The sequence below is a fragment of the Pristiophorus japonicus genome, chromosome 9 (genome assembly GCF_044704955.1).
Source record: "Pristiophorus japonicus isolate sPriJap1 chromosome 9, sPriJap1.hap1, whole genome shotgun sequence".
Lineage (NCBI taxonomy): Eukaryota > Metazoa > Chordata > Chondrichthyes > Pristiophoridae > Pristiophorus > Pristiophorus japonicus.
This window is the reverse complement of record NC_091985.1, coordinates 196968301-196994338: the sequence shown is the minus strand read 5'-3', so window position 1 is coordinate 196994338 and position 26038 is coordinate 196968301. Positions and strand designations below refer to the sequence as shown.

General features: G+C 49.5%; 1 protein-coding gene and 1 non-coding gene across 2 annotated transcripts; one reads left to right on the top strand and one right to left on the bottom strand.

Moving 5' to 3' along the window:
- On the top strand, positions 1-25778 carry LOC139274038 (NACHT, LRR and PYD domains-containing protein 6-like). The gene is made up of 11 exons (XM_070891092.1): positions 1-1483; positions 3434-3600; positions 6971-7142; positions 7230-7295; positions 8975-9025; positions 11438-13193; positions 19264-19350; positions 20052-20222; positions 20307-20477; positions 21348-21515; positions 25706-25778. The coding sequence occupies exons 1-11, from the start codon at positions 1-3 to the stop codon at positions 25758-25760; spliced, it is 4347 nt and encodes a 1448-aa protein (XP_070747193.1). The 3' UTR covers positions 25761-25778.
- Positions 2247-2443, bottom strand: LOC139274374 (U2 spliceosomal RNA). Its single transcript, XR_011595454.1, has one exon. It is a non-coding gene; the product is annotated as a U2 spliceosomal RNA (small nuclear RNA).
- Positions 25779-26038: the final 260 nt, after the last annotated feature.

The following is a 26038-nucleotide window of genomic DNA, read 5'->3' as shown; positions in this document are numbered from 1 at the left end:
ATGTTTGCAAAAGTCATGTCCCTGCGCAAGAAAGGGCAGAAACAAAGCTGGGACAGTGGGATCGACACTTGCAGTCAGTGCAGCATGGGGATCTCCCAGGGACAAGTAGTCTCCATTGGGAACTGTTCTTCTGCATCAAGTTATATCAGCAACGGAGAACGGCAGGGTGTGGAGCACTGTCCCGTCACAAAACCAAAACGCTCCATCCTTGGGCATTGCAGACAAAACATATTCGCTAAACCTGGCTCCAGTCACAAAGGAGCTTTGGGAAAACCGACAGGCCGAGCCAGCCTCGCTGAGGCCGGTAACCAAATGGACATCACCATGGCCCTTGGAGATGTGGAGCAGACCCCTGAGCCAGTTGGCTGCTGCGCCCCCTCACGTGTTGCCACTGCGTTCTGGACAAGCAGCGACACGCCATCACCAAGTAACGGGGTCTGCGTCCGTGTGACCCCGGAGAGTGAGGGTCGGGGCCCTTTCCCTCCGGCCAACGCGCACCAGGCGGGCAGCAACCCAGGCCCGCCTGCTCGCCTCAGCCCCCACCCTGCCGCACCGGGCAAAGTGGGCGTGAGAGCCAGCATCGGGCCAAAGGGTCCCAGCTTCACTTTCGGGGGTCCTGCAGCACCTGGGGGATTCAAATGGCTATTCGGCAGTAACCGGGGCGCCACCCAGAGCAAGGAGGAGAAACCCAGGGCTCGGGGGAAAGTGAGGGGCGCGCTCTTTACATCACGGTGGGGCAGGGAGAAAGGAAGGGGCTGTGAAATGCCGGGGATCGCGGGTCAGGAGCGGACCCCTCCCACACCGCCGCTGGAGGAGCTGAAACAGCTGGGCGGAGAGGACGCGAGGTCCTTTGGTCATGTTGGTGGACGGCACAGTACAGGTCCTGGTGATAGGGTGCAGCCCCTAAACACAGCGACTGAAGGTGGCACTTTCGGGGCATGGGGTGTGACCGAGATGGACGACGATTGTACGAGTGAGAAGAGAGGGCTCACCCGCGAACCACAGAGTCCCAGTGCGGAAACAAACCAGCGCGGCGGTGGGGCAGGGGCACTTGGACAGGCTGCGTTTGGTCACACAGCACTGGGCGGTGAGGGCGCGAAGTCCTTCAGACAAGCTGCTGCCAACCCCTTCGCTTCCAGCGGCACGCCTCGGACGCCAAGGATAACAGATCCGTTCGCTGGTCGTGACTCGGGCTCTGCTGCGATTGCTGAGGGGGTTGTGAGTGGGATGGGCGTCGGTGCAGAGGCGCTGGAGAATATGGAACAGAGGTCTGTCGGTACAGAAAGGGGTTCAGTCCTCCCTGTACAGGGACACAGGGGCTGCCGAACACCAACACGGAGGAAGACAGGCGCCAGTGGCCAATCAGACGAGGATATGGATACAACGCTGGGAGACGGAGTATCGTCCGCGAAAAAAGCCAAACAGACCCACATCTCTCTCGATGTCCTCCATGATGTATTCAGCCATATAGACAGCAGCACAGGTAACTGTACATAGAATCATAGACATTTACAGCATGGAAGGAAGCCATTTCGGCCCATCGTGTCCGCACCGGCCGACCAAGAGCTACCCAGCCTAATCCCACTTTCCAGCTCTTGGTCCGTAGATCTGTAGAGTACGGCACTCAAAGTGCACATCCAAGTACTGTTTAAATGTGGTGAGGGTTTCTGCCTCTACCACCCTTCCAGTCAGTGAGTTCCAGACCCCCACCACCCTCTGGGTGAAGACATTTCCCCTCAAACCCCCTCTAAACCTCCCCCCAATTACTTTAAATCTATGCCCCCTGGTTGTTGACCACTCTGCCGAGGGAAACAGGTCCTTCCTATCCACTCTATCCGGGTCCCTCATAATTTTATACACCTCAATCGGGTCTCCCCTCAGCCTCCTCTGTTCCAAAGAAAACCGACCCAGCCTATCCAATCTTTCCTCATCGCCAAAATTCTCCAGTCCAGGCAACATTTTTGTAAATCTCCTCTGCACCCTCTCCAGTGCAATCACATCTTTCCTGTAATGTGGTGACCAGAACTGTACACAGTACTCCAGCTGTGGCCTAACTAGTGTTTTATACAGTTCAAGCATAACCTCCTTTTTTTTTTATTTTTCGTAGCCAATCTTTCCAATTCTTTGTCAGATCACAAACGCCAGAGGTCACCTTGCACACATCAAGGATCACCCTGCGCTAATGCTGTTAGCCAAAAGGCCGAGAGCCCAAGCACCGTTCCTGGAAGTACTGCAATACCAGGTTCGTGCCATGGAGGTGGATGGGTCAGCAACCCCACACACCTCCGTGGAGGTGGACGGGTCAAGTCACCCCACTCACCTCCTATTTCCAAAAAGCATAGGAGAACCACCTTCCTGATCCAGGGAGAACCACGTTGGGGTCATGGTTACTCCCCTGTCAGGTCAGTTACGCATGATCTTAGCCAAAAGGCCGAGAAGCAACACCTCCTTGCTCTTGTATTCTATGCCTCAACATATAGGCAAATATTCCACATGCCTTCGAAACCACATTATCTACCTGGCCTGCTACCTTCAGGGATCTGTGGACCTGCACTCCAAGGTCCCTTTGTTCTTCTACACTTCTCAGTGTCCTACCATTTAATGTGTATTCCCTTGCTTTGTTAGCTCTCCCCAAACACATTACCTCACACTTCTCCGGATTGAATTCCATTTGCCACTGTTCTGCCCACCTGACCAGTACATTGATATCTTCCTGCAGTCCACAGCTTTCTTCTTTGTTATCAACCACACGGCCTATTTTAGTATCATCTGAAAACTTCTTCATCAAACCCCCAACATTCAAGTCCAAGTCATTGATATATACCACAAAAAGCAAGGGACCCAGCACTGAGCCTTGCGGAACCCCACTGGATGCAGCCTTCCAGACACAAAAACACCCATCGACCGTTACCCTTTGCTTCCTGCATGTTCGATCTTTACACACTGAGAATGTATTTCAAATGCTGCATCCGACAGCATTTGAAGCTGACAAGACCCGAGGAGGCTGGATTTCCGGGTCCTCTCTGCTCCGTTCTTCGCCCCAAAGTGGCGGCAATGGCAGCGGTGGGTGTTCTGGGCGGGCAGTCAGCCTCCAGCGCCCCGCAGTGATCCTCGGGTCCGGTTTAATGGCGACGCGGAGCAGCACTGTCCGGAGGTGCTGCGTCCCGGGTGTGCAATGCCCCTGGTCGCGACGTGCAAACTTCATCTGTCTCGTGTCCGCCCAGTTCACCATTGGAAGGTGGCTCAAGGGCAAGTAGGGAAGGGCAATAAATGTTGGACACATCCTGGGAGCGTGTTTAGAGAAGTCACTTTTCTACCACCCCCTGAGTGTGTCAGAAACTTACACCAAGTGCATTTGCTGATTTCACCCGACACCCAATTACACTGTCAACCATCAGTTTTAACCAGAGTTTATTCGTTCCCTGTTTACCAGATCCTAGAGCTTCTATCAGACTGACTCTGAAAGATTACAGTGACATCCAACTCCGCAGAGTCACCGAGTTCTACCGGCCCAGAATAGAACAAGCCATTGAGGAATGTGTAGAAGGCGTCAGTCTGGCGATATTTCATGAATTGCAGCTGAACGGCCAGGTGTACACGGTGCGTTGGATAGAAAACAGATTGTCAGTGCAATGTTCTGTCCATAGCGCATATAAACAGCACCGATGTTTAAATAGAAGGAATTTATTTACTAGTGCTGGTCACTTTCTCGTGCAATTGTCTCCTCTTCTCTCCTGAAGGTGTGACGTCTCCATGTTGCAAGTAAATAGGTGACAGCTTCCCTTGTTGGAGGCCGTTACTCACACGTGAGCTTTGACAGCGAGACTGTAGTGTCAGCATAGATCTGTTGGAGGGGCAGTACTCAGGGAGCGCTGCACTGTTGGAGGGGCAGTACTGAGGGAGTGCTGCACTGCTGGAGGGGCAGCACTGAGGGAGCGCTGCACTGTTGGAGGGACTGTACTGAGGGAGCACTGAACTGTCGGAGGGGCAGTACTGAGGGAGTGCCGCATTGTCGGAGGGACAGTACTGAGGGAGCGCTGCACTGTTGGAGGGGCAGTACTGAGAGAGCGCTGCACTGTTGGAGGGGCAGCACTGAGGGAGCGCTGCACTGTTGGCGGGACAGTACTGAGGGAGCGCTGAACTGTCGGAGGGGCAGTACTGAGGGAGCACTGAACTGTCGGAGGGTCAGTACTGAGGGAGCGCTGCACTGTCGGAGGGACAGTACTGAGGGAGCGCTGCACTGTCGGAGGGGCAGTACTGAGGGAGCGCTGCACTGTCGGAGGGGCGGTACAGATGGAGAGCTGCATTGTCGGAGCTTGCTGTGCGCAAATTGCCTGCTGCGTTTCCCACATTACAACAGTGACCACATTTTAATCATACTTCATTGGCTGTAAAGCGCTTTGTGACGTCCGATTAGTGCAGTTGACCAAAAGCTTTGGTCGAAGAGGTAGGCTTTTAGGAGCATCTTGCCGGAGTAGAGAGGCGGAGAGGTTGAGGCAAGGAGTTCCAGAGCTTGGGCCCCAGCAACAGAAGGCACGGCCACCGATGGTTAAGTGATTATAATCAGGGTTTACAGCAGAAAGGGTGTAACATCAATGCGATAATGATCAGTAAGGTTTCTGTAAACAGAAAATGAGAATGAATGGAGGATATATTATCGATGTTGTTACTGAAGGCTAAATCTGTTTAATGAAATAATTAAGTAGAAAACGCTTTAAATAATGCAATGCTTAAGAGATGTACTCTACGCTACAATGCTGCTGGGATCTTCGGAATGTCATCCGTGCAATGCAATTGGTCATTAGTAAGACAAAGTTCCTTCACCAGTCTGTCCCCGCCGCACAGCACTGCCTCCAAGACATAAAGATCCACGGCGTGGTCCTGGACAACTTGGACCACTTCCCTTATCTCGGGAGCCTCTTATCAACAAGAGCAGGCATTGACGACGAGATCCAACACCGCCTCCAGTGTGCCAGTGCAGCCTTCGGCCGCCTGAGGAAAAGAGTGTTCGAAGACCAGTCCTTCAAAACTGTCACCAAGCTCATGGTCCACAGGGCCGTAGTAATACCCGCCCTCCTGTATGGCTCAGAGACATGGACCATGTACTGTAGACACCAAGTTACCAGCGATGTCTCCGCAAGATCCTGCAAATCCTCTGGGAGGACAGACGCACAAACATTAGCATCCTCGTCCAGGCCAACATCCTCAGCACTGAAGCACTGACCATACTTACTTGATCAGCTCCGCTGGGCAGGCCACATAGTTCGCATGCCAGACACAAGACTCCCAAAGCAAGCGCTCTGCTCGGAATTCATCCACGGCAAGCAAGCCAAAGGCAGGCAGAGGAAACGTTACAAGGACACCTTCAAAGCCTCCCTGATAAAATGCGACATCCCCACCGACACCTGGGAGTCCCTGGCCATAGACTGCCCTAAGTGGAGGAAGTGCATCCGGGAGGGTGCTGAGCTCCTCGAGTATCGTCGCCGAGAGCATGCAGAAATCAAGCGCAGGCAGCGGAAGAAGTGTGCGGCAAACCAGTCCCAGCCTCCCTTACCCTCAACGACTATCTGTCCCACCTGTGACAGGGACTGTGGCTCTCATATTGAACTGTTCAGCCACCTAAAAACTCATGTCAAAAGTGGAAGCAAGTCTTCCTCGATTCCGAGGGCCTGCCTATGATGATGATGATACAATTGGTCAGGATTTGGTGCTATGGAATGACGTGTTAAACTGATACCCTGGAGACTCAGAGGATAGCTGAGGAGGGCCAGAGGGAGAGAGAGAGAGACGGGATCTTTAACTCTACTTACTTACATCTCTCAGCAGCTGAAGCCTTGTGCCGGTGTCAGACAGGGATCACACAGCAGACCCAAGTCCAATAGCATTCTTAACCAAGCCACAGCAATATGGTTGATTAGTATCTGCCCTCTGGAATAGCCCAGGCGACTCAACACCATCTTCTCGAGGGCGATATTGATGGGCAATAGATGCTGGCCGTGCCGGTGATGCCCAGATAGGTTAAGCAAATGGGCTAAGGTTTGGCAGATGGAATACAATGTCGGAAAATGTGAGGTCATCCACCTTGGGAAAAAAAACAGTAAAAGGGAATATTATTTGAATGGGGAGAAATTACAACATGCTGCGGTGCAGAGGGACCTGGGGGTCCTTGTGCATGAATCCCAAAAAGTTAGTTTGCAGGTGCAGCAGGTAATCAGGAAGGCGAATGGAATGTTGGCCTTCATTGCGAGAGGGATGGAGTACAAAAGCAGGGAGGTCCTGCTGCAACTGTACAGGGTGTTGGTGAGGCCGCACCTGGAGTACTGCATGCAGTTTTGGTCACCTTACTTAAGGAAGGATATACTAGCCTTGGAGGGGGTACAGAGACGATTCACTCAGCTGATTCCGGAGATGAGGGGGTTACCTTATGATGATAGATGGAGTAGACTGGGTCTTTACTTGTTGGAGTTCAGAAGGATGAGGGGTGATCTTATAGAAACATTTAAAATAATGAAAGGGATAGACAAGATAGAGGCAGAGAGGTTGTTTCCACTGGTCGGGGAGACTAGAACTAGGGGGCACAGCCTCAAAATACAGGGGAGGCAATTTAAAATCGAGTTGAAAAGGAATTTCTTCTCCCAGAGGGTTGTGAATCTGTGGAATTCTCTGCCCAAGGAAGCAGTTGAGGCTAGCTCATTGAATGTATTCAAATCACAGATAGATAGATTTTTAACCAATAAGGGAATTAAGGGTTATGGGGAGCGGGCGGGTAAGTGGAGCTGAGTCCACGGCCAGATCAATCATGATCTTTTTGAATGGCGGAGCAGGCTCGAGGGGCTAGATGGCCTACTCCTGTTCCTAATTCTTATGTTCTTATGTTCTTGTATCCCGTGCCCAAATAACATAAAAGGTGGATTGACAGAGATACGCTGGATAGAAGGCTCTGTGATGTGACTGAACTGTCCTTTTTCAGGAAATCCAACAGCTGGCGAGGGATGGGTGTAATCAGCTCGCGTCTAAACGTCTCCTGGACACTGTGATGGAGAGCGGACTGCGGGCCGGGAGAGCGATGTGGGAAACCTTTGTAAAGATGGAGATCACCAAACCCAAACTGAGAAAAATACTGCGAGAGATTGAAAGTAAAGGTATGGGGGACGGAGACTGAATGTACCCGGGTTTACAATAAGAACACGCATTGTCCGCTTTGTAACTGGTGACAATTATTTCAACAGGTGCCAGTCTACCATTGGAAGTGAGCCGCAGTCTAATGGAACCCAGAGTGTCCAACTATCTAAAAGGTAAACATACAGAAATTCAATCGTTCACACAACCTGAGACTGATTCCCAGTTCACAGATTGCGAGACTTGAAATGTATGCACCTGTGAGTGTGCTCACGGGTTTGTAGAGCTGTTGCAGTGTGGAGGGGAGCGGGCAGGCCGGAGAGCCTCCTCGTAGGACTGTTCCTGGGCCTGGCCAAGGGGGCCATCAGCCGATCCGGGCAGCGGGCGGTCGAGGGGGTCGTTCAGCCCGACTGCCTGCCTCTCTTCCGCGGTTGCATCAGAGCCAGGGTGTCCCTGGAGATGGAGCACGCGGTGTCCACCGGTACGCTCGCGGCCTTCCACGAGAGGTGGGCGCAGGAGGGACTGGAGTGCATCATCACCCCCGGCAACCAAATTTTGGGTTGCTTTAATGTCCAAAATTTGATTTGTTTATCGTGTCGGTTTTAGTGTCCCCCCCCTCCCCTTTTAGCCAATTTGTGTTCTTAGTGCACCCTCCAAAAATCAGGGTGCACTTAATTCCTATTTTACAACAAAATAGTTGTAGAGCTGTTGCATTGTGAGTGGCTTAGCCAGTCAGGTATCGTTCACAAGACTCAATAAAACCCCAGCCAGTTGGGTGCGGGTCACCCACGACGAGGTTGTGAGCCTCGTGGATGAACTGGTAACATGTAGTGTGATTGTTCAACCTTTGTAAATAAACCAACTAGTTCTTAATAGCAATGTGTTGCTATGAATTCTTAAGCAAAGAACCCACAAAACAAAGACTGGTTCCAGTTCACAGATTGTGAGACTGATTCCAGTTCACAAGTTGTAGGATGGATTCCCAGTTTGGAAACACGGGGACTGGTTCCCAGTTTGCAAACTTAGGGAACGATTATCGCTGTACGACAAAATTCAAAACTGGTCTGTGAAGATCTGGGTGATGATTTCATTCCACACAACACACAAGGGAGATGTCCCCCAGCATGTTGCGATCTGTGTTTGGAAGGTTACTGCAGGGTTCCATGATAATATGTGAACATGACTAAACCTTGTTATTAATAACTTGCATTGCAGTAATATTCTGACGCACTTCTCTTAATAGATACAGTGTCGTCCCCCCCTCCCCTCCCCCATAATGCCTGCTAGGTGTGGTTTTATTGTTATACATTATTGATATTCAAATCATACTGACGGAGTGGAAGATGCCTGTGCGTGAGTTCTTTTAACCGTGGGGTGGCCACTGCACACCGGCAACCACACGGGCTTAGCTGAACAAGGTCTTGGTCCAGTGGCAAGGAGGTCCAAGATAACGGGAGACCAGGCACAGCTCGATAAGCCTAATTGCCTACGGCGCAGTGTTGGACGCAAGCTCGGCGCTGGGTAGCGCCATTGATGCTAGATGGCCCGAGGCTAGGTTGGGGGGGCAGGCATAAGAAAGGTGACTTCCAAAGTAATTTAAAAAAATTAAAAGTTGATAAAGTTTCCCAATTTATTTAAAAAGTTTCCAAGAGTTGTTAAAAACGTTTTCAGAAGTTTCTAAGAGTTGTTAAAAATCTAAGATGTAAATCAATAATAGATTATAAAAGCTTTCCCAATTTAAAAAGTTTCTAAAAGTTGTTAAAAGTCAAAGATGTAGGTTAATAATAAATGTTTAAAAGTATTTCGGTTGAGAGTCTAAATTGTAAGTTTTAAAACTTGTCACTCTCCGGCTCAGCTTCTGAGGTTGGGCCGTGCCTCCGGGTCAATATGCCGCTGAAGGTAGAAGGTGAGCCGGCCTGAAGGTGCCGGTGTCGGTGGTCTGGGCAAGGCTGGTGTCCCTGGAGCTCTGCTGGGCTGGAGTCCCTCCTATCTTGGTGTTTCCGCTGGGCTGGAATCCCTCCTATCTTGGTGTCTCCGCTGGGCTGGAGTCCCTCCTATCTTGGTGTTTCCGCTGGGCTGGAATCCCTCCTATCTTGGTGTCTCCGCTGGGCTGGAATCCCTCCTATCTCGGTGTCCCCGCTGGGAATTCTTGGAAGGCGGTCATTCTTGTTTACAAATCCCTCCATGGCCTCGCCCCTCCCTATCTCTGTAATCTCCTCCAGCCCCACAACCCCCACCCAAAATGTCTGCACTCCTCTAATTCTGCCCTCTTGAGCATCTCTGATTAAAATCACTCCAACCATCGGTGGCCTTGCCTTCAGCTGCCTGGGCCCCAAGCTCTGGAACTCATTCCCTAAACCTCTCCACCTCTCTTTCCTCCTTCAAGACGCTCCTTAAAACCTACCTCTTTGACCAAGCTTTTGGACATCTGCCGTAATCTGTACTTATGTGGTTCGGACACCAAAGTTATTGTTTTGTCTTTAAAAACTCTTGAGAAGACCGATGGAGCGTTTTACTATTTCAGATAAGAACATAAGAAATAGGAGCAGGAGTAGGCCATTTGGCCCTTCGAGCCTGCTCGACCACTTAATAAGATCATGGCTGATCTGATCAGGGACTCAGCTCCACTTCCCTGCCCGCTCCCCATAACCCTTTATTCCCTTATCGCTCAAAAATCTGTCTATCTCCGCCTTAAATATATTCAATGACCCAGCCTCCATAGCTCTCTGGGGCAGAGAATTCCACAGATTTACAACTCTCTGAGAGAAGAAATTACTCCTCATCTCAATTTTAAATGGGCGGCCCCTTATTCTGAGACTATGTCCCCTAGTTTTAGTTTTCCCTGTGAGTGGAAATATCCTCTCTGCATCCACCTTGTCGAGCCCCCTCATTATCTTGTCAGTTTCAATAAGATTACCTCTCATTCTTCTGAACTCCATTGTGTATAGGCCCAACCTACTCAACCTATCTTCATAAGGCAACCCCCTCATCTGCAGAATCAACCTAGTGAACCTTCTTTGAACAGCCTCCAATCCAAATATATCCTTCCTTAAATATGGAGACCAAAACTGCACGCAGTACTCCAGGTGTGGCCTTACCAATACCCAGTACAGTTGTAGCAAGACTTCTCTGCTTTTATACTCCATCCCCCTTGCAATAAAGGCCAATATTCCATTTGCCTTCCTGATTACTTGCTGTAGCTGCATACTAACTTTTTGTGTTTCATGCACAAGGACCCCCAGGTCCCTATATACTGCTGTACTTTGCAATTTTTCTCCATTTTAAATTATAATTTGCTTTTCGATTTTTTTCTGCCAAAGTGGATAACCTCACATTTTCCCACATTATACTCCATCTGACAAAATTTTGCCCACTCACTTAGCCTGTCCATATCACTTTGCTGATTTTTTGTGCCCTCCTCACAATTTGCTTTCCCACCCATCTTTGTATCATCAGCAAACTTGGCTACATTACACTCGGTCCCTTCATCCAAGTCATTAATACAGATTGTAAATAGTTGAGGCCCCAGCACTGATCCCTGCGGCACCCCACTAGTTACTCTTTGCCAACGGGAAAATGACCCATTTATCCCGACTCTCTGTTTTCTGTTAGTTAGCCAATCCTCTATCTATGCTAAAATAATACCCCCAACTCCGTGAATTTTATCTTGTGCAGTAACCTTTTATCAAGTACCTTCTGGAAATCCAAATGCACCACATCCACTGGTTCCCCCTTAATCCACCCTGCTCATTACATCCTCAAAGATCTCCAGCAAATTTGTCAAACGTGATTTCCCTTTCTTAAAACCATGCTGATTCTGCTTGATTGAATTATGCTTGTCCAAATGTCCCGCTACTGCTTCCTTAATAATGGACTCCAGCATTTTCCCAACCACAGAGGGTAGGCTAACAGGTCTATCGTTTCCTGCTTTTTGTCTGCCTCCTTTTTTTTACATAGGGGCGTTACATTTGCGGTTTTCCAATCAACTGGGACCGCCCCAGAATCCAGGGAATTTTGGTGGATCACAACCAATGCAGATAATGGCTGATTTGATACCGGCCTCAACTCCACTTCCCCGCCCTCTCCCCATAATCCTTGACTCCCTTATCCTTCAAAAATCTGTCTACCTCCACCTTAAATATATTCAATGACCTAGCCTCCAGTACTCTCTGGGGTAGAGAATTCCAAAGATTCACGACCTTCTGAGAGAAGAAATTCCTCCTCATCTCCATTTTAAATGGGTGGTGCCTTATTCTGAATTAAAGGCGTAACATAGATACAAGTTGTTATTGATAACTACGTCAATTTTCACTTGCAGAAATTCAGGTCCAACACAGAAAGATCCTCCGTGAAAAGAACGGGAGTCTAAAGGTGAATGTGATCGGCGGTAAAACGCTGAAATTCTCCCTGGAGGAGCGATACACCGAGCCGGTAATCATCCATACCCACCCTGATCAGAGTCTGGCAGGACAGCTCCGGACTGTCAGAGGGAGAAAGCGTGAGGAAGGCCAAAGAAAGGTGATCAAGGTAGAACGTGAAACCGTGAGGATCAGCCAGTTGTTCAGGAGCAGTTTTGGGAAAAACAGCCAGTCTGGGACTGCAGTGGTCAGTGGGCCGGCAGGGATCGGGAAATCCACCATGGTCCAGAAGCTTGTCCATGACTGGGCCGCCGGGAAAATATATCCACAGTTTCAGTTCGTCTTTCAGTTCAAATTTCGAGACCTCAACTCCATAAAAGGCAGGACAAGTATCAAGAAACTGATCCTGGATTCTTATCCTTACTTTGGGAATGAGATCGAACGACTCTGGGAGGAACCGCAGGGGCTACTGTTTATATGGGACAGTTTGGAGGAGTTTAAGGAGAAGATTGATTTCACAGACTGGAAGAGAAACAATCTGAATGAACACCAGTGTTTCCACCCCGAATGCCAGTGTGAAGTGTCTGACATTGTACGCTGCCTGATACAACAGAAAGTACTGGGAGGCTGTTCCGTGCTGGTCACAACCCGTCCGACTGAACTGGGCTCACTGAGGGAAGCTGAGATCAACCTGTGGGCAGAGATCGTGGGCTTCCTAACGGAACAGCGCAGGGAGTACTTTAAGAAATACTTCACAGATCAGCGCCTGGCGGAAGAAGCTTTGACCTATGTGGAACAGCATGACATCTTGTACTCCATGTGTGACAACCCCTCCTACTGCAGGGTCATCGCTTACTCACTGGCCCCACGCTTAAGACGAATGCAGGGGAGACAGGAAACACTCCCGACAACCATCACACAATTGTTTGCAAGTTACATCATGAACATTTTTAAAAACCACGTGTTCAACATTTATAAACATCATGATGTCAGTGCTGAACAAGCACGTGAGCTGTTACTCCGGACTGGTGAAATGGCTTATCTGGGAATCTGTCACAACATCACTGTGTTCAATGAGAACCATTTAACTGACTGCAGGCTGGAGCGATCACAGGCCCTGCCGGGGTTTGTGACAGAACAACTGGACCCAGACACTTCCGAATCCTTCTTCTCCTTCATTCACATCACTCTCCAGGAGTTTGTGGCCGCTTTGGCTAAATACCTGACTGTAGACCCACAGGGCCTGACACAGCTGCTGGATTCTGCTGGGAGCGATGACCGATTCAGGACATGGCTCCGATTCATTGTCGGTCTCTCCTCGTCGGCTTCAGCTTGGATACTGGGAGAGATCCTGGGACCCCTTCCTGGTCAAACCACCCGCAGAGTGATCGACTGGGTGAAGGGGCGGACTGAGAACGACCTCAAAAACTCCCACACTGTGCTCGGCAAAAGGAAGCTGTTGGAATCGCTGTATTATCTGTCTGAGTCACAGCACAAAGGGTTAATGCGTCTCACCGTGGGATTGGGAGAGACACTTACACTGGGCGATGACTTTCCCTACAGTGCGATCCGACTGACGCCGGTGGACTGCACTGTGCTGGCCACTGTCATTGATCCATGTGATGGGCTCCTGGAGCTTAACCTCAATCACTGCGGCCTGGGACCTGAAGGGATCCAGAGATTGACCCCTGTTCTACACAAATGCAAAGTGCTCAGGTATTTCTCGGGTTGATTTCTTCCCCTTAGAACATAAGAAATAGAACCAGTCGGCCCTACGACCCTGTTATGCATGTAATAACTCGATAGACTGAATAGTGCAGACTAACACAGGTACAAACCTGGCTCTGTTTTATTAGGGCCCAAAATGATTACATTACATGATGGCTTGCCTTTTATACCTGGGCCGCACACCCGTGCGTACAGCCCAATGACCTCCGACAGTGGCGCCACCTGGTGGCTGGTAACTCCAAGCATACATACATGACAGACTCCTCCAGCCTGATCCGCCATTCACTAAGATCATGGCTGATCTTCTACCTCAACTCCACTTTCCCACCCGATCCCCAAATCCCTCGATTCCCTCAGTGCTCAAAAATCCAGCAATCTCCTTCTTGAACAGACTCAATGACGGGGCGTACATAGCCCTCTGGGGTAGAGAATTATGAACATACGAACAATGACAGACAGGTAAAGACCACCTGGTCCACCGAGCCTGCCCCACACAATCCCGATACCCCACCGTGTATCACAGCATGTCCACTCCAGCCCCCACCCCAAACCCATCTGATCTCATGGGAGAGACAAAAAAAAACCCAGATCAATTTGGGAAAACAAATCTGGGAAATTCCTCTCCGACCCATCTAGGCGATCGAACTTAGTCCAGGAGATCACTCTGGCCATTAAATTCCCTGCAGTACCTACCCTTCTGTAAGTGTTAATCTCCGCCGCAGACAGAAACAAATCCAGCTTTCGCCTGAAGGAATTCAGTAAGTCTACATCCACCACATGAAACGGTGGCTTGTTCCAGAGGTTTACTATTCTCTGGGGAAAGAACCAGCTCCTGACATCTAACCTAGATCTGGTCTTATACAACTTACATTTGTGCCACTGGCCCTGCCTAACCTGTTTAATTGAAATAAACGGTCAGCTGGGACACTGTCTATTCCCTTCATTATCTTCTAAACATCAATTGTGTCGCCCCCTGAGTCCACGCTGTTCTAATATAAAGAGTCCCAACTCTTCCAAAGATTCCAAAGATTCACGACGCTCCAAGTGGAATACTGCGTACAGTTGTGGTTTCCATATTTACGAAAGGATATACTTGCTTTGGAGACAGTTCAGAGAAGGTTCACGAGATTGATTCCGGAGATGAGGGGTGGTACGTCCTTACTATACAGTATATTTGCACACGAGGCCCATGCTTGAGAGAAGGTCAGTTTGTGACCTGTCCTTTATTCCTTAGCACTCGAGTGATGAAGGTGGGTGGAGCTTCCCCTTTTATACCTGAAGGTCCAGGTTAGGAGTGTCTCCCACCTAGTGGTCAGTGTTCTCACGGTGTACAACTTAGGTCAGTTTATACATGGGTTACAATGCTGGTTGAATACATGACATCACCTCCCCCCCCCCAAAGTCTTATTGGGATCACAGGTTGAGTCTCTCTGGTGGTTTACGTTCTCTTGTAGAGCGCCTGAGTTGGGGCTCCGGTTGTTGGGCGCTGGCCTGAGTGTCTGCTGTTTGCAGTGCCTCAGGCCTGTCCGGACTGCCCACAGTGACTGGGCTCTCCTCCCTTTGGTTCCGTTGTTCAGTCACCTGTGGTGGAGTGAATTCTATATCGTGTTCTTCCTCTGCTTCTTCTATGGGGTTGTTGAACCTCCTTTTTGTTTGATCCACATGTTTGCGGCAGATTTGTCCATTGGTAAGTTTAACTACCAGAATCCTATTTCCCTCTTTGGCAACCACAGTGCCTGCGAGCCATTTGGGCCCTGCAGCGTAGTTGAGGACAAAAACAGGATCATTTACATCAATACATCGCGCCCTCGCATTCCTGTCATGGTAGTGAAATTGTGACTGGCGCCTGCTCTCGACAATTCTTTCATGATGGGGTGTATAAGGGATAATCGGGTTTTGAGCGTCCTTTTCATTAGTAGCTCTGCGGGTGGCCCTGTGAGCGAGTGTGGTCTGGATCTATAGGCCAACAGGAGGCGTGATAAGCGGGTTTGTAGGGAACTCCCTTGGAATCTGAGCATCCCCTGTTTGAGTATCTGCACTGCTCGTTCTGCCTGGCCGTTTGAGGCCGGCTTGAACGGTGCCGTTCTAACATGGTTAATTCCATTGCCTGCCATGAAGTCCTGGAATTCAGTGCTGTGAAGCACGGGCCATTGTCGCTGACCAAAATATCCGGTAGACCGTGGGCGGCGAACATTGCCCGTAAACTTTCTACCGTGGCAGAGGATGTGCTTGAATTTAAAATGTCACACTCGATCCATTTGGAGTAGGCGTCTACTACAACCAAAAACATTTTCCCCATGAAAGGACCTGCGTAGTCCACATGGATGCGTGGCCAAGGCTTGGCGGGCCATGGCCAGGGGCTAAGGGGGGCTTCCCTGGGCGCATGGCCCAGCTGGGCACACGTGTTGCACCTGCGAACACAAAGTTCCAGATCTGCGTCTATCCCTGGCCACCAAACGTGTGACCTGGCAATTGCCTTCATCGTGACAATGCCCAGGTGCCCATTGTGGAGTTCTCTGATGAACACCTCTCTGCCCATCTGGGGCATGACTACGCAGTTTCCCCACAGTACGCAATCGGCCTGAATCGAGAGTTCATCCTTGCGCCTGTGAAATGGTTTAAATTTCTCAGGCCATGCCCTGTATGTGGCTGCCCAGTCCCCATTCAGGACACATTTCTTGACTAGAGAAAATAGCGGGTCTCGATTTGTCCAGACTTTAATCTGACGGGCTGTCACGGGTGAGCCTTCGCTTCCGAAAGCTTCAACAGCCATGACCATCTCAGCACCATGCTCGGTAGCCCCATCAGTGGTGGCTAGTGGGAGCCTGCTGAGTGCATCGGCGCAGTTTTCGGTGCCCGGTCTGTGCCGAATTGTGTAGTCATAGGCAACTAACGTGAGTGCCCACCTCTGTATGCGGGCCGATGTGTTTGCATTCATGGCCTTGTTGTCGGCCAAAAGGGACGTTAGGGGTTTGTGATCTGTCTCCAGCTCAAATTTCCTGCCAAACAGGTACTGGTGCATTTTCTTTACCGCATATACACATGCGAGCGCCTCCTTTTCTACCATCCCGTAGCCCCTTTCTGCCTGGGACAGACTCCTGGAGGCATAAGCTACCGGCTGTAACTGACCCTTGGCATTGACATGCTGCAACACACACCCGACACCATAGGACGACGCATTGCACGTTAACACAAGTTTCTGACATGGGTCATATAACGTTAACAGATTGTTGGAACATAACAAATTGCGTGCTCTATTAAAAGCCCTTTCCTGGCTGTCCCCCCAGACCCATTCGCGACCTTTGCATAGGAGCACGTGTAGCAGCTCTAACAGCGTGCTCAATTTGGGAAGGAAGTTACCAAAATAGTTCAGGAGCCCCAGGAACGAACGCAGCTCCGTCGTGTTACGGGGTCTGGGTGCTCTCTGGATCGCTTCCGTCTTAGATGCAGTAGGGCTGATCCCGTCTGCTGCAACCCTCATCCCCAGGAATTCTACCTCTGGGGCTAGGAAGACGCACTTTGCCTTTTTCAGTCGCAGACCTACCCGGTCCAGTCTGCGTAGCACCTCCTCCAGGTTGTGGAGGTGTTCTTCAGTATCGTAACCCGTAATGAGGATGTCGTCCTGAAAAACCACCGTCCCTGAAATCGAATTGAGGAGGCTTTCCATATTTCGTTGGAAGATCGTGGCGGCTGAGCAAATCCAGAATGGTCATCTGTTGTACTCAAACAACCCCTTGTGTGTCGTGATGGTGGTCAACTTCTTCGACTCACTCGCCAGCTCCTGGGTCATGTAAGCTGTCAGGTCCAATTTTGAAAAAAGTTTGCCACCGGATAGCGTCGCAAAGAGGTCCTCCGCTCTCGGTAGCGGGTACTGGTCTTGGAGTGACACCCAATTGATGGTGGCCTTGTAATCACCACATATCCTGACCGACCCATCCGCCTTGAGCACCGGCATAATCGGGCTCGCCCAGTCACTGAATTCGACTGGCGAGATGATGCCTTCCCTCAACAGGCGGTCCAATTCGCCTTCTATCTTTTCCCGCATCACGTACGGCACCGCTCTGGCCTTGTGGTGTACTGGTCTGGCGTCCGGGTTTATGTGAGCTCCACATGAACTCGCTGAACTTCAGCTTCCAGCGATTTCCCCCAGTGTCCATTTCTGCAATTTCTGCAGGTATTTTGCTCATCTCTGCAAACTCCGGCTGAGTGTGTGCCTCAACGCCTCCAGCATGAGTTGTGGTTTGAAACAAAAGATCCCTTGCCAGTCGATCGTCCCTGACTGCCCCTGTTATTGTCCTTGAGTGCACCATTAACAGGTGTTGATGGCCCCATTACTGGCCGCTTTGTCCCTTGCAATGGCGTGAATCGCTGTTCAGCTTGCCATTGTCTCTGTCGAACTCCCCCTCTGGGTTCGACTGCATGTTGAGGCATGCCCGACTGCCCTTGTCTGCCTGGAGAACTGTGTGCTGCTTTAACAATGTTGAATCTCTATCCCAACCATTCCTTAACACAGTACCTCTCGTCTGTTCTGCTAGTGGCCAGGCTCGCCTGGTTTAAATCCCAGTTTCTTATCGCCATTGATACGTCCTTACTACACAGTATAAATGCATATGAGTCCCATGCTTGAGAGAAGGTCAGTCTGTGACCTGTCCTTTATTCCTTAGCACTCAAGTGATGAAGGTGGGTGGAGCTTCCCCTTTTATACCTGAAGGTCCAGGTTAGGAGTGTCTCCCACCTCGTGGTCATTGTTCTCACGGTGTACAACTTAGGTCAGTTTATACATGGGTTACAATGCTGGTTGAATACATGACAAGGCGGGTGACTTATGAGGAAAGGTTGAGTAGGTTGGGCCCCTACTCATTGGAATTCAGAAGAATGAGAGGTGATCTTATCGAAACGTATAAGATTATGAGGGGTCTTGACAAGGTGGATGCAGAGAGGATGTTTCCACTGATGGGGGAGACTAGAACTGGGGGACATGATCTTAGAATAAGGGGCCACCCATTTAAAACTGAAATGGGGAGGAATTTCTTCTCTCACAGGGTTGTAAATCTGTGGAATTCACTGCCACAGAGAGCTGAGGAAGCTGGGACATTGAATATATTTAAGACAGAGATAGACAGTTTCTTAACCGCTAAGGGAGTAAGGGGTTATGGGGAGTGGGCGGTGAAGTGGAACTGAGTCCATGATCAGATCAGCCGTGATCGTGTTAAATGGCGGAGCATTCTCGAGGGGCCGTATGGCCTACTCCTGCTCCTATTCCTTATGTTCTTATGAAGGAATGTCTCCTCACCTAACTGTCCCAGCCCTGATAGATTAGCGGGTACCATAGAAGGGAACTCAAAAGTATTTTATGAAGATATAAACAGTAAAAAGTTTGTCAAAGGAAGGGTGGGGCTGATTAGGGATCAAAAAGGAATCTTCTATTGGAGACACAGGACATGGCTGAGGTACTAAATGAGTACTTTGCACCCAACTTCTCTGAAGCAGAGGATGCTGCTAATGTCACAGTAAAGGAGGAGACAGTAGAGGAATTGGCAAGGGTAAAAACAGATAAAGAGAAAGCAGAAAAGTTTCCCAGTCCAAATGGGATGCATCTTCGGTTGCTAAGGGAAGTAAAGGTACCAATTGTAGAGACTTTGGCCACAAGCTTCCAACCCTCTTTAGATGTGGGAGTGGTGCTGGAGGACGGGAGGATCGCAAATGTTACACCCTGTTCACAAAAAGGGCAGCGGGATAAATCATAATGTCAAACAGTAAAGATGCTTCTGGCTGGGAAATCTGCAGCAAATTGTCCCCAGGACTTTGCTCTTTGATCATTAATCACCAGAACAGTTCCTTCCTTTTACACCTGTCTGTTGCTCTCTCTGCGCCTGCACTAATGTACGTTTACAGTTACAACTGTGTCATGAATAGATCTTACGCCATCCTATCTTTTGTATCTTAATATTTGTTGTTTAAATACAATAGAAATTAATTGTAGATCTATGGAGCTAAACCCCAACTATAATGGCACCACCCAGTGCTGCTCTCTGAGTCTCTGTATGTTTGTATTTAGACTGAGGGGTAACAATCTCACCGACAAAGGAGTGAAACTGCTGTCAGCTATACTGAGGAGGGCAGACTGTAAAATACAGACCCTGGAGTAAGTGATATAATGTGTATATTGTCTGTGTGTGTGTGTGTGTGTGTGTGTCTGTGTGTGTGTATATCTGTGTCAGTGTCTGTGTGTGTCTATGACTGGGTGTGTGTCTGTGTGTGCGTGTGTGTCTGTGTGTGTGTGTGTGTCTGTGTGTGTGTGTGTGTGTGTGTGTGTGTGTGTGTCTGTGTGTGCGTGCGTGTGTGTGTGTCTGTGTGTGTCTTTGTCTATGCCTGTATCTGTGTCTGTGTGTGTGTGTGTGTGTGTGTTTTTGTCTATGTCTGTATCTGTGTCTCTGTGTGTGTGTGTCTGTGTCTGTGTCTGTGTGTGTGTGTGTGTTTGTGTCTATGTCTGTATCTGTGTCTCTGTGTGTGTGTGTCTGTGTCTGTGTGTGTGTGTGTGTCTGTGTGTGTGTGTTTTTGTCTATGTCTGTATCTGTGTCTCTGTGTGTTTGTGTCTATGTCTGTATCTGTGTCTCTGTGTGTGTGTGTCTGTGTCTGTGTCTGTGTGTGTGTCTGTGTCTGTGTCTGTGTGTGTGTGTGTCTGTGTCTGTGTGTGTGTGTGTCTGTGTCTGTGTGTGTGTGTGTGTCTGTGTGTGTGTGTGTGTGTGTGTGTGTGTGTGTCCAGAGGTGTTGCTGCATGCTGGGTACAGATGAAGTTACGGTTCCAATTTTAACGTGCTCCCCACTTCACTCTGTTTTCCCCAGCCTGTGTTCCAATGGGATCTCCCACACAGATGGCCAGCATCTTGCGAAGGGTCTCGAGGGCAACTCGTCACTGACACAGCTCTACCTGAGTAAGAATACTCTGGGAGACACTGGAGTGAAAGACCTGTGTGTGGCACTGAACAGCCCACACTGTAAAATACAGACCCTGGAGTAAGTTAAAGTGCCTTTGTATTCCGCTGTGTCGAAAAATGTTCTTGTACAGTGATGGTTAACACTGGCCTTTCTCCTCACCAGGCTCTGTGATAATCTGATTCGAGGTAGAGTCGTTGACCAACTCACTTCCATTCTCAGTCACAACCGGTCACTGACGTGCTTAAAGCTGAATAATAACAAGCTCGGAGAGCTGGGATTCAAACTGTTGACTGCAACACTGAGTCAGCAGGACTGCCCTATCCATACACTGGAGTGAGTAACATTGTGTGTGTGAGTGTGAGTGGGAGATTTCATACTGCAAGTGTGTTTCATTCTGATTCCATCTCACTGACATTCTCTCTCTCTGCCACCATCTGTCTATGTTGCCTGTTTATACAGCTCGCTCGTCTGTTATTTACCTGATTACTTTACCTGACCACATAACCGCGCTATAACTAAAACCGCCGATTCCCACCGCTGTAACATCGCCCGTCTCTGCCTCTGCCTCGGCTCATCCGCTGCTGAAACCCTCATCCATGCCCTTGTTACCTCGAGACTGGATTGCTCCAACGCACTCCTGGCCGGCCTCCCACATTCTACCCGACGTAAACTAGAGGTGAGCCAAAACTCGGCAGCCCGTGTCCTAACTCGCACCGAGTCCCGCTCACCCATCACCCCCTGTGCTCGCTGACCTACACTGGCTCCCGGTTAAGCAATGCCTCGATTTCAAAATTCTCATCCTTGTTTATAAATCCCTCCGTGGTCTTGACCCTCCCTATCTCTGTAATCTACTCCAGCCCCACAACCCCTCCGAGATGTCTGCGCTCCGATAATTCTGTCCTCCTGAGCATCCCTGATTTTAATCACTCAACCATCGGTGGCCGTTCCTTCTGTAGCCTGGGCCCCAAGCTCTGGAACTCCCTGCCTAAACTTCTCCGCCTCTCTTTCCTCCTTCAAGTTGCTCCATAAAATATACCTCTTTGCCCAAGCTTTGGTCACCTGCGCTAATTTCTACTTATGCGGCTCGGTGTCAAATTTTTATCGCATAATACTCCTGTGAAGCACCTTGGGACATTTCACTACGTTAAAGGCGCTATATAAATAGAAGTAGTTGTTGTTGTTGATTATTTCTGATCCATACAGACTGGAGGGTAACGGGATCACAGACACCGGCACAGAGGAACTCACTGTGACTCCCATTGCAAACACCTCACTGGCGAAGCTCAACCTGTCCAACAACATGCTCACAGACCGGTCCATCCGTGCTCTTCACTACCTGGTCGCTAGCCACACTTGCCTCGGGGAGATCAGGTGAGTGTATCTGTGTTCACGGGGGGGGCTGACTTTGCTGGCAGCTGTGATTAATGTATTGCTTCCTCTCCCTCCCCACTGACCCACTGATGTACAAAACCCGCAGCTTTACAGCAGTTCATTAGATCACTGAGAAACGCCACAAAGCGCACAGCAAGATCCCACACACAGCAGTGGGATCAATCCACCTGTTTATCTTGAGTTCGGTGCAGGACACTGGGAGAACTCCCTGCTCTTTTTCCGCTAGTGCCATAGGATCTTCAGCATCCGCCTGAACAGGCAGATCAGTCATTGCCCTAATACTCCAGCCAAAGGTTGGCACCTGACAGTGCAGCACTCCTTCAGTCCTTCACCTCGTCTTTCATGTGGTTGTAACAAAGCAAATCAAATGTCAATGTCTACGTCAGATATCCAGGCTAAAGCTTCTGGTGTAACAGCGTGGAGATCTTGTCGGCTGCCTGTTAGTTTCCCCCGAGGACAGTGCTCATCGATGTGATCCAGGGTCTGATTAGGAGCTCCACAGTCACATGATTGGGGGGTAACATATTAGAATGGATAGGGGATTGGCTAACTGACAGAAAACAGAGAGTCGGGATAAACGGTTCATTCTCTGGTTGGCAACCAGTAACTAGTGGGGTGCTGCAGGGATCAGTGCTGGGACCCCAACTATTTACAATCCATATTAACGACTTGGAAGAAGGGACCGAGTGTAACGTAGCCAAGTTTGCTGACGAAACAAAGATGGGCGGAAAAGCAATGTGTGAGGAGGACACAAAAAATTGCAAAAGGACACAGACAGGCTAAGTGAGTGGGAAAAAATTTGTCAGATGGAGTATAATGTTGGAAAGTGTGAGGTCACGCACTTGGGCAGAAAAAAAAATCAAAGAGCAAGTTATTATTTAAATGGAGAAAGATTGCAAAGTGCTGCAGTACAGCAGGACCTGGGTGTGCTTATTCATGAAACACAAACGGATAGTATGCAGGTACAGCAAGTGATCAGGAAGGCCAATGGAATCTTGGCCTTTATTGCAAAGGGGATGGAGTATAAAAGCAGGGAAGTCTTGCTACAGTTATACAGGGTATTGGTGAGGCCACACCTGGAATACTGCGTGCAGTTTTGGTTTCCATATTTACGAAAGGATATACTTGCTTTGGAGGCAGTTCAGAGAAGGTTCACTAGGTTGATTCCGGAGATGAGGGGGTTGAGTTATGAGGAAAGGTTGAGTAGGTTGGGCCTCTACTCATTGGAATTCAGAAGAATGAGAGGTGATCTTATCGAAACGTATAAGATTATGAGGGTGCTTGACAAGGTGGATGAGGAGAGGATGTTTCCACTGATAGGGGAGACTAGAACTAGGGGGCATAATCTTAGAATAAGGGGCCGCCCGTTTAAAACTGAGATGAGGAGAAATGTCTTCTCTCAGAGAGCTAAAGAAACTGGGACATGAGTCGCCTTGGAATGAGTGACCATAACATGATTGAATTTCAAATTCAGATGGAGGGTGAGAAAGTTGGATCTCTAACCAGCGTACTAAGCTTAAATAAAGGAGACTGTGAAGGTATGAGGTCACAGTTGGCTAAAGTGGACTGGGAAAATAGATTAAAGTGTAGGACGGTTGATGAACAGTGGTGTACATTTAAGGAGATATTTCACAACTCTCAAGAAAAATGTATTCCAGTGAGGAGGAAAGGGCAGAAGAGAAAAGATAGCCAACCATGGCTAACTAAAGAAATAAAGGATGGTATCCGATTAAAAACAAGGGCATACAAAGTGGCCAAATCTAGTGGGAGGACAGAAGATTGGGAAGCGTTTAAAAGCCAACAAAGAATGACAAAAAAAATGATTAAGAAAGGGAAGATGGACTATGAAAGTAAACTAGCATGAAATAGAAAAACAGATAGCAAGAGTTTCTATAGGTATAGGAAAAGGAAAAGAGTGGCTCGAGTAAATGTTGGTCCCTTCGAGGACGAGACCGGGGAATTAGTAATGGGGAACATGGAGATTTTCAGTAACTCTGAACAAATATTTTGTATCAGTCTTTATGGTGAAGGACACTAACAATATTCCAACAGTGGATAGTCAAGGGGCTATAGGGGGGGGGAAGAACTTAACACAATCACAATCACTAAGGAGGTGGTACTCTGTAAGATAATGGAATTAAAGGCAGATAAATCCCCTGGACCTGATGCCTTACATCCTAGGGTCTTAAGAGAAGTAGCGGCAGGGATTGTGGATGCATTGGTTGTAATTTTCCAAAATTCCCTGGATTCTGGGGAGGTCCCAGCAGATTGGAAAACTGCAAATGTGGCGCCCCTCTTTAAAAAAGGAGGCAGACAAAAAGCAGGAAACTATAGACCAGTTAGCCTAACATCTGTGGTTGGGAAGATGTTGGAGTCCATTATTAAAGAAGCAGTAGCAGGACATTTGGAAAAGCAAAATTCGGTCAGGCAGAGTCAGCATGGGTTTATGAAGGGGAAGTCACGTTTGACAAATTTACTAGAATTCTTTGAGGATGTAACGAACAGGTTGGATAAAGGGGAAAAAGTCGACTACAAGATCCTGTCAAAGGTCATCGCAAACAGGGTCAAGTCTGTTCTGGAGCTGGTGATCGACCCGGACCAGACCTGCGCTGTCCCCGGCAGGAAGATCTCTGATAGCCTGGCGCTACTTAGGGATACGATCGGCTACGTGCGGGACAGGAGGGTGGACACCTGTTTAATCAGCTTGGACCAGGAGAAGGCCTTTGACAGGATATCGCACACGTACCTGATGGACGTGCTCTCCAAGATGGGGTTTGGGGCGGGTATCCGCAATTGGATCCAACTGCTCTACAGAGACATCAGTAGCACAGTTCTAATCAACGGGTAGGAAACTGAAAGCTTTCCGATCAGGTCTGGAGTCAGGCAAGGCTGTCCCCTCTCCTCTGTCTTGTTTGTGTGCTGTATCGAGCCCTTTACCGAGTCCATCAGGAAGGATGCAAGCATTAGAGGGGTGACGATCCCAGGCAGCGGAGGCGCTCAGGTCAAGACCTCCCTGTACATGGACGACGTCACTGTCTTTTACTCGGATCCGCAGTCGGTCCGCAGATTGCTCACAATCTGCGACCAGTTTGAACTGGCCTCGGGAGCGAAGGTCAATCGCAGCAAAAGCGAAGCCATGTTCTTTGGCAACTGGGCCGACCGATCCTTTATTCCCTTCACCATTAAACCAGATTACCTGAAGGTGTTGGGAATATGGTTCGGAGCGGACGGGGCGTGCGCCAAAAACTGGGAAGAGCGTATCGCCAAAGTGAAACATAAACTGGGATGGTGGAAGCTGCGCTCCCTCTCCATGGCAGGAAAGAACCTGGTCATCAGGAGTGAGGTGCTCTCGGTGTTGTTGTATGTGGCACAGGTCTGGCCCATCTCTCGCTCCTGTGCCGCGGCAGTCACCCGGGCCGTCTTCCACTTTGTCTGGAGGTCCAAAATGGACCGTGTCCACAGAGACACGATGTACAAATCTCTGGACAGTGGAGGAAAGGATGTTCCGAACATGGCCCTCATCCTGATGGCCACCTTTGTCTGCGGCTACATCAAGCTGTGCACAGACCCCCGGTACGCAAACACCAAGTGTCACTACGTGCTGAGGTTCTACCTGTCCCCGGTGTTGCGAAGGATGGGTCTGGCCACGCTGCCACGAAACATCCCCACCAGTTGCACCATGCCTGCCCTTCGTGGAAAAGTTTTTCAGAAAAAACCCCTTTGACCACAAGGCCATAAAGCAGTAGTCGGCACGTAAGGTCCTGGGTGCCCTACGAAAGAAGGAGAGGGTGGACCCTGCCGGGTGGTTCCCCGAGCGGACTGTCAAACTCGTCTGGCAGAACGTCTCATCGCCAGAGCTTTCAGACAAGCACCAAGACGTAGCTTGGTTGGCGGTGAGGAGGGCCCTACCCGTTAGATCCTTCATGCGCAGCCGGGGTCTCAGAGACACGGCACTCTGCCCCCGAGTTGGCTATGGTGCGGACTGTTGTGTATCTGTAAAGCATGCACTCCCATGTTCCGCCACCAGGGAGCTCATCCCCTGACGTCCCAAGGGATCCCAGCATCCCTTGGGAGCACTGTATATAAGCTGGCCCCTAAGGCCTGTTCCTCACTCTGGAGTGTATTATTAAAGACTGAGGTCACTGTTACTTTAACTTTCCTGTGTGCAGCCTCATCTGTGTTCGGAACACAATAACTGACGACGAGAATACGAATCCAACGTAAAGATGCAGCAAACTGTGGGAATCCTGGAGAAGTTCTCAGAGGGTGAGGACTGGGAAGCCTATGTCGAACGGCTAGACCAGTACTTTGCAGCCAACAAACTGGACGGAGAAGGAAGTGCAGCAAAAAGGAGAGCGGTCCTCCTCATAGTCTGCAGGGCACCGACCTACAGCCTCATGAAGAATCTTCTGTCTCCGGTGAAACCCACAAATAAGTCGTATGAGGAGCTGTGTACACTGGTTCAGGAGCATCTTAACCCAAGGGAGAGCATACTGATGGCG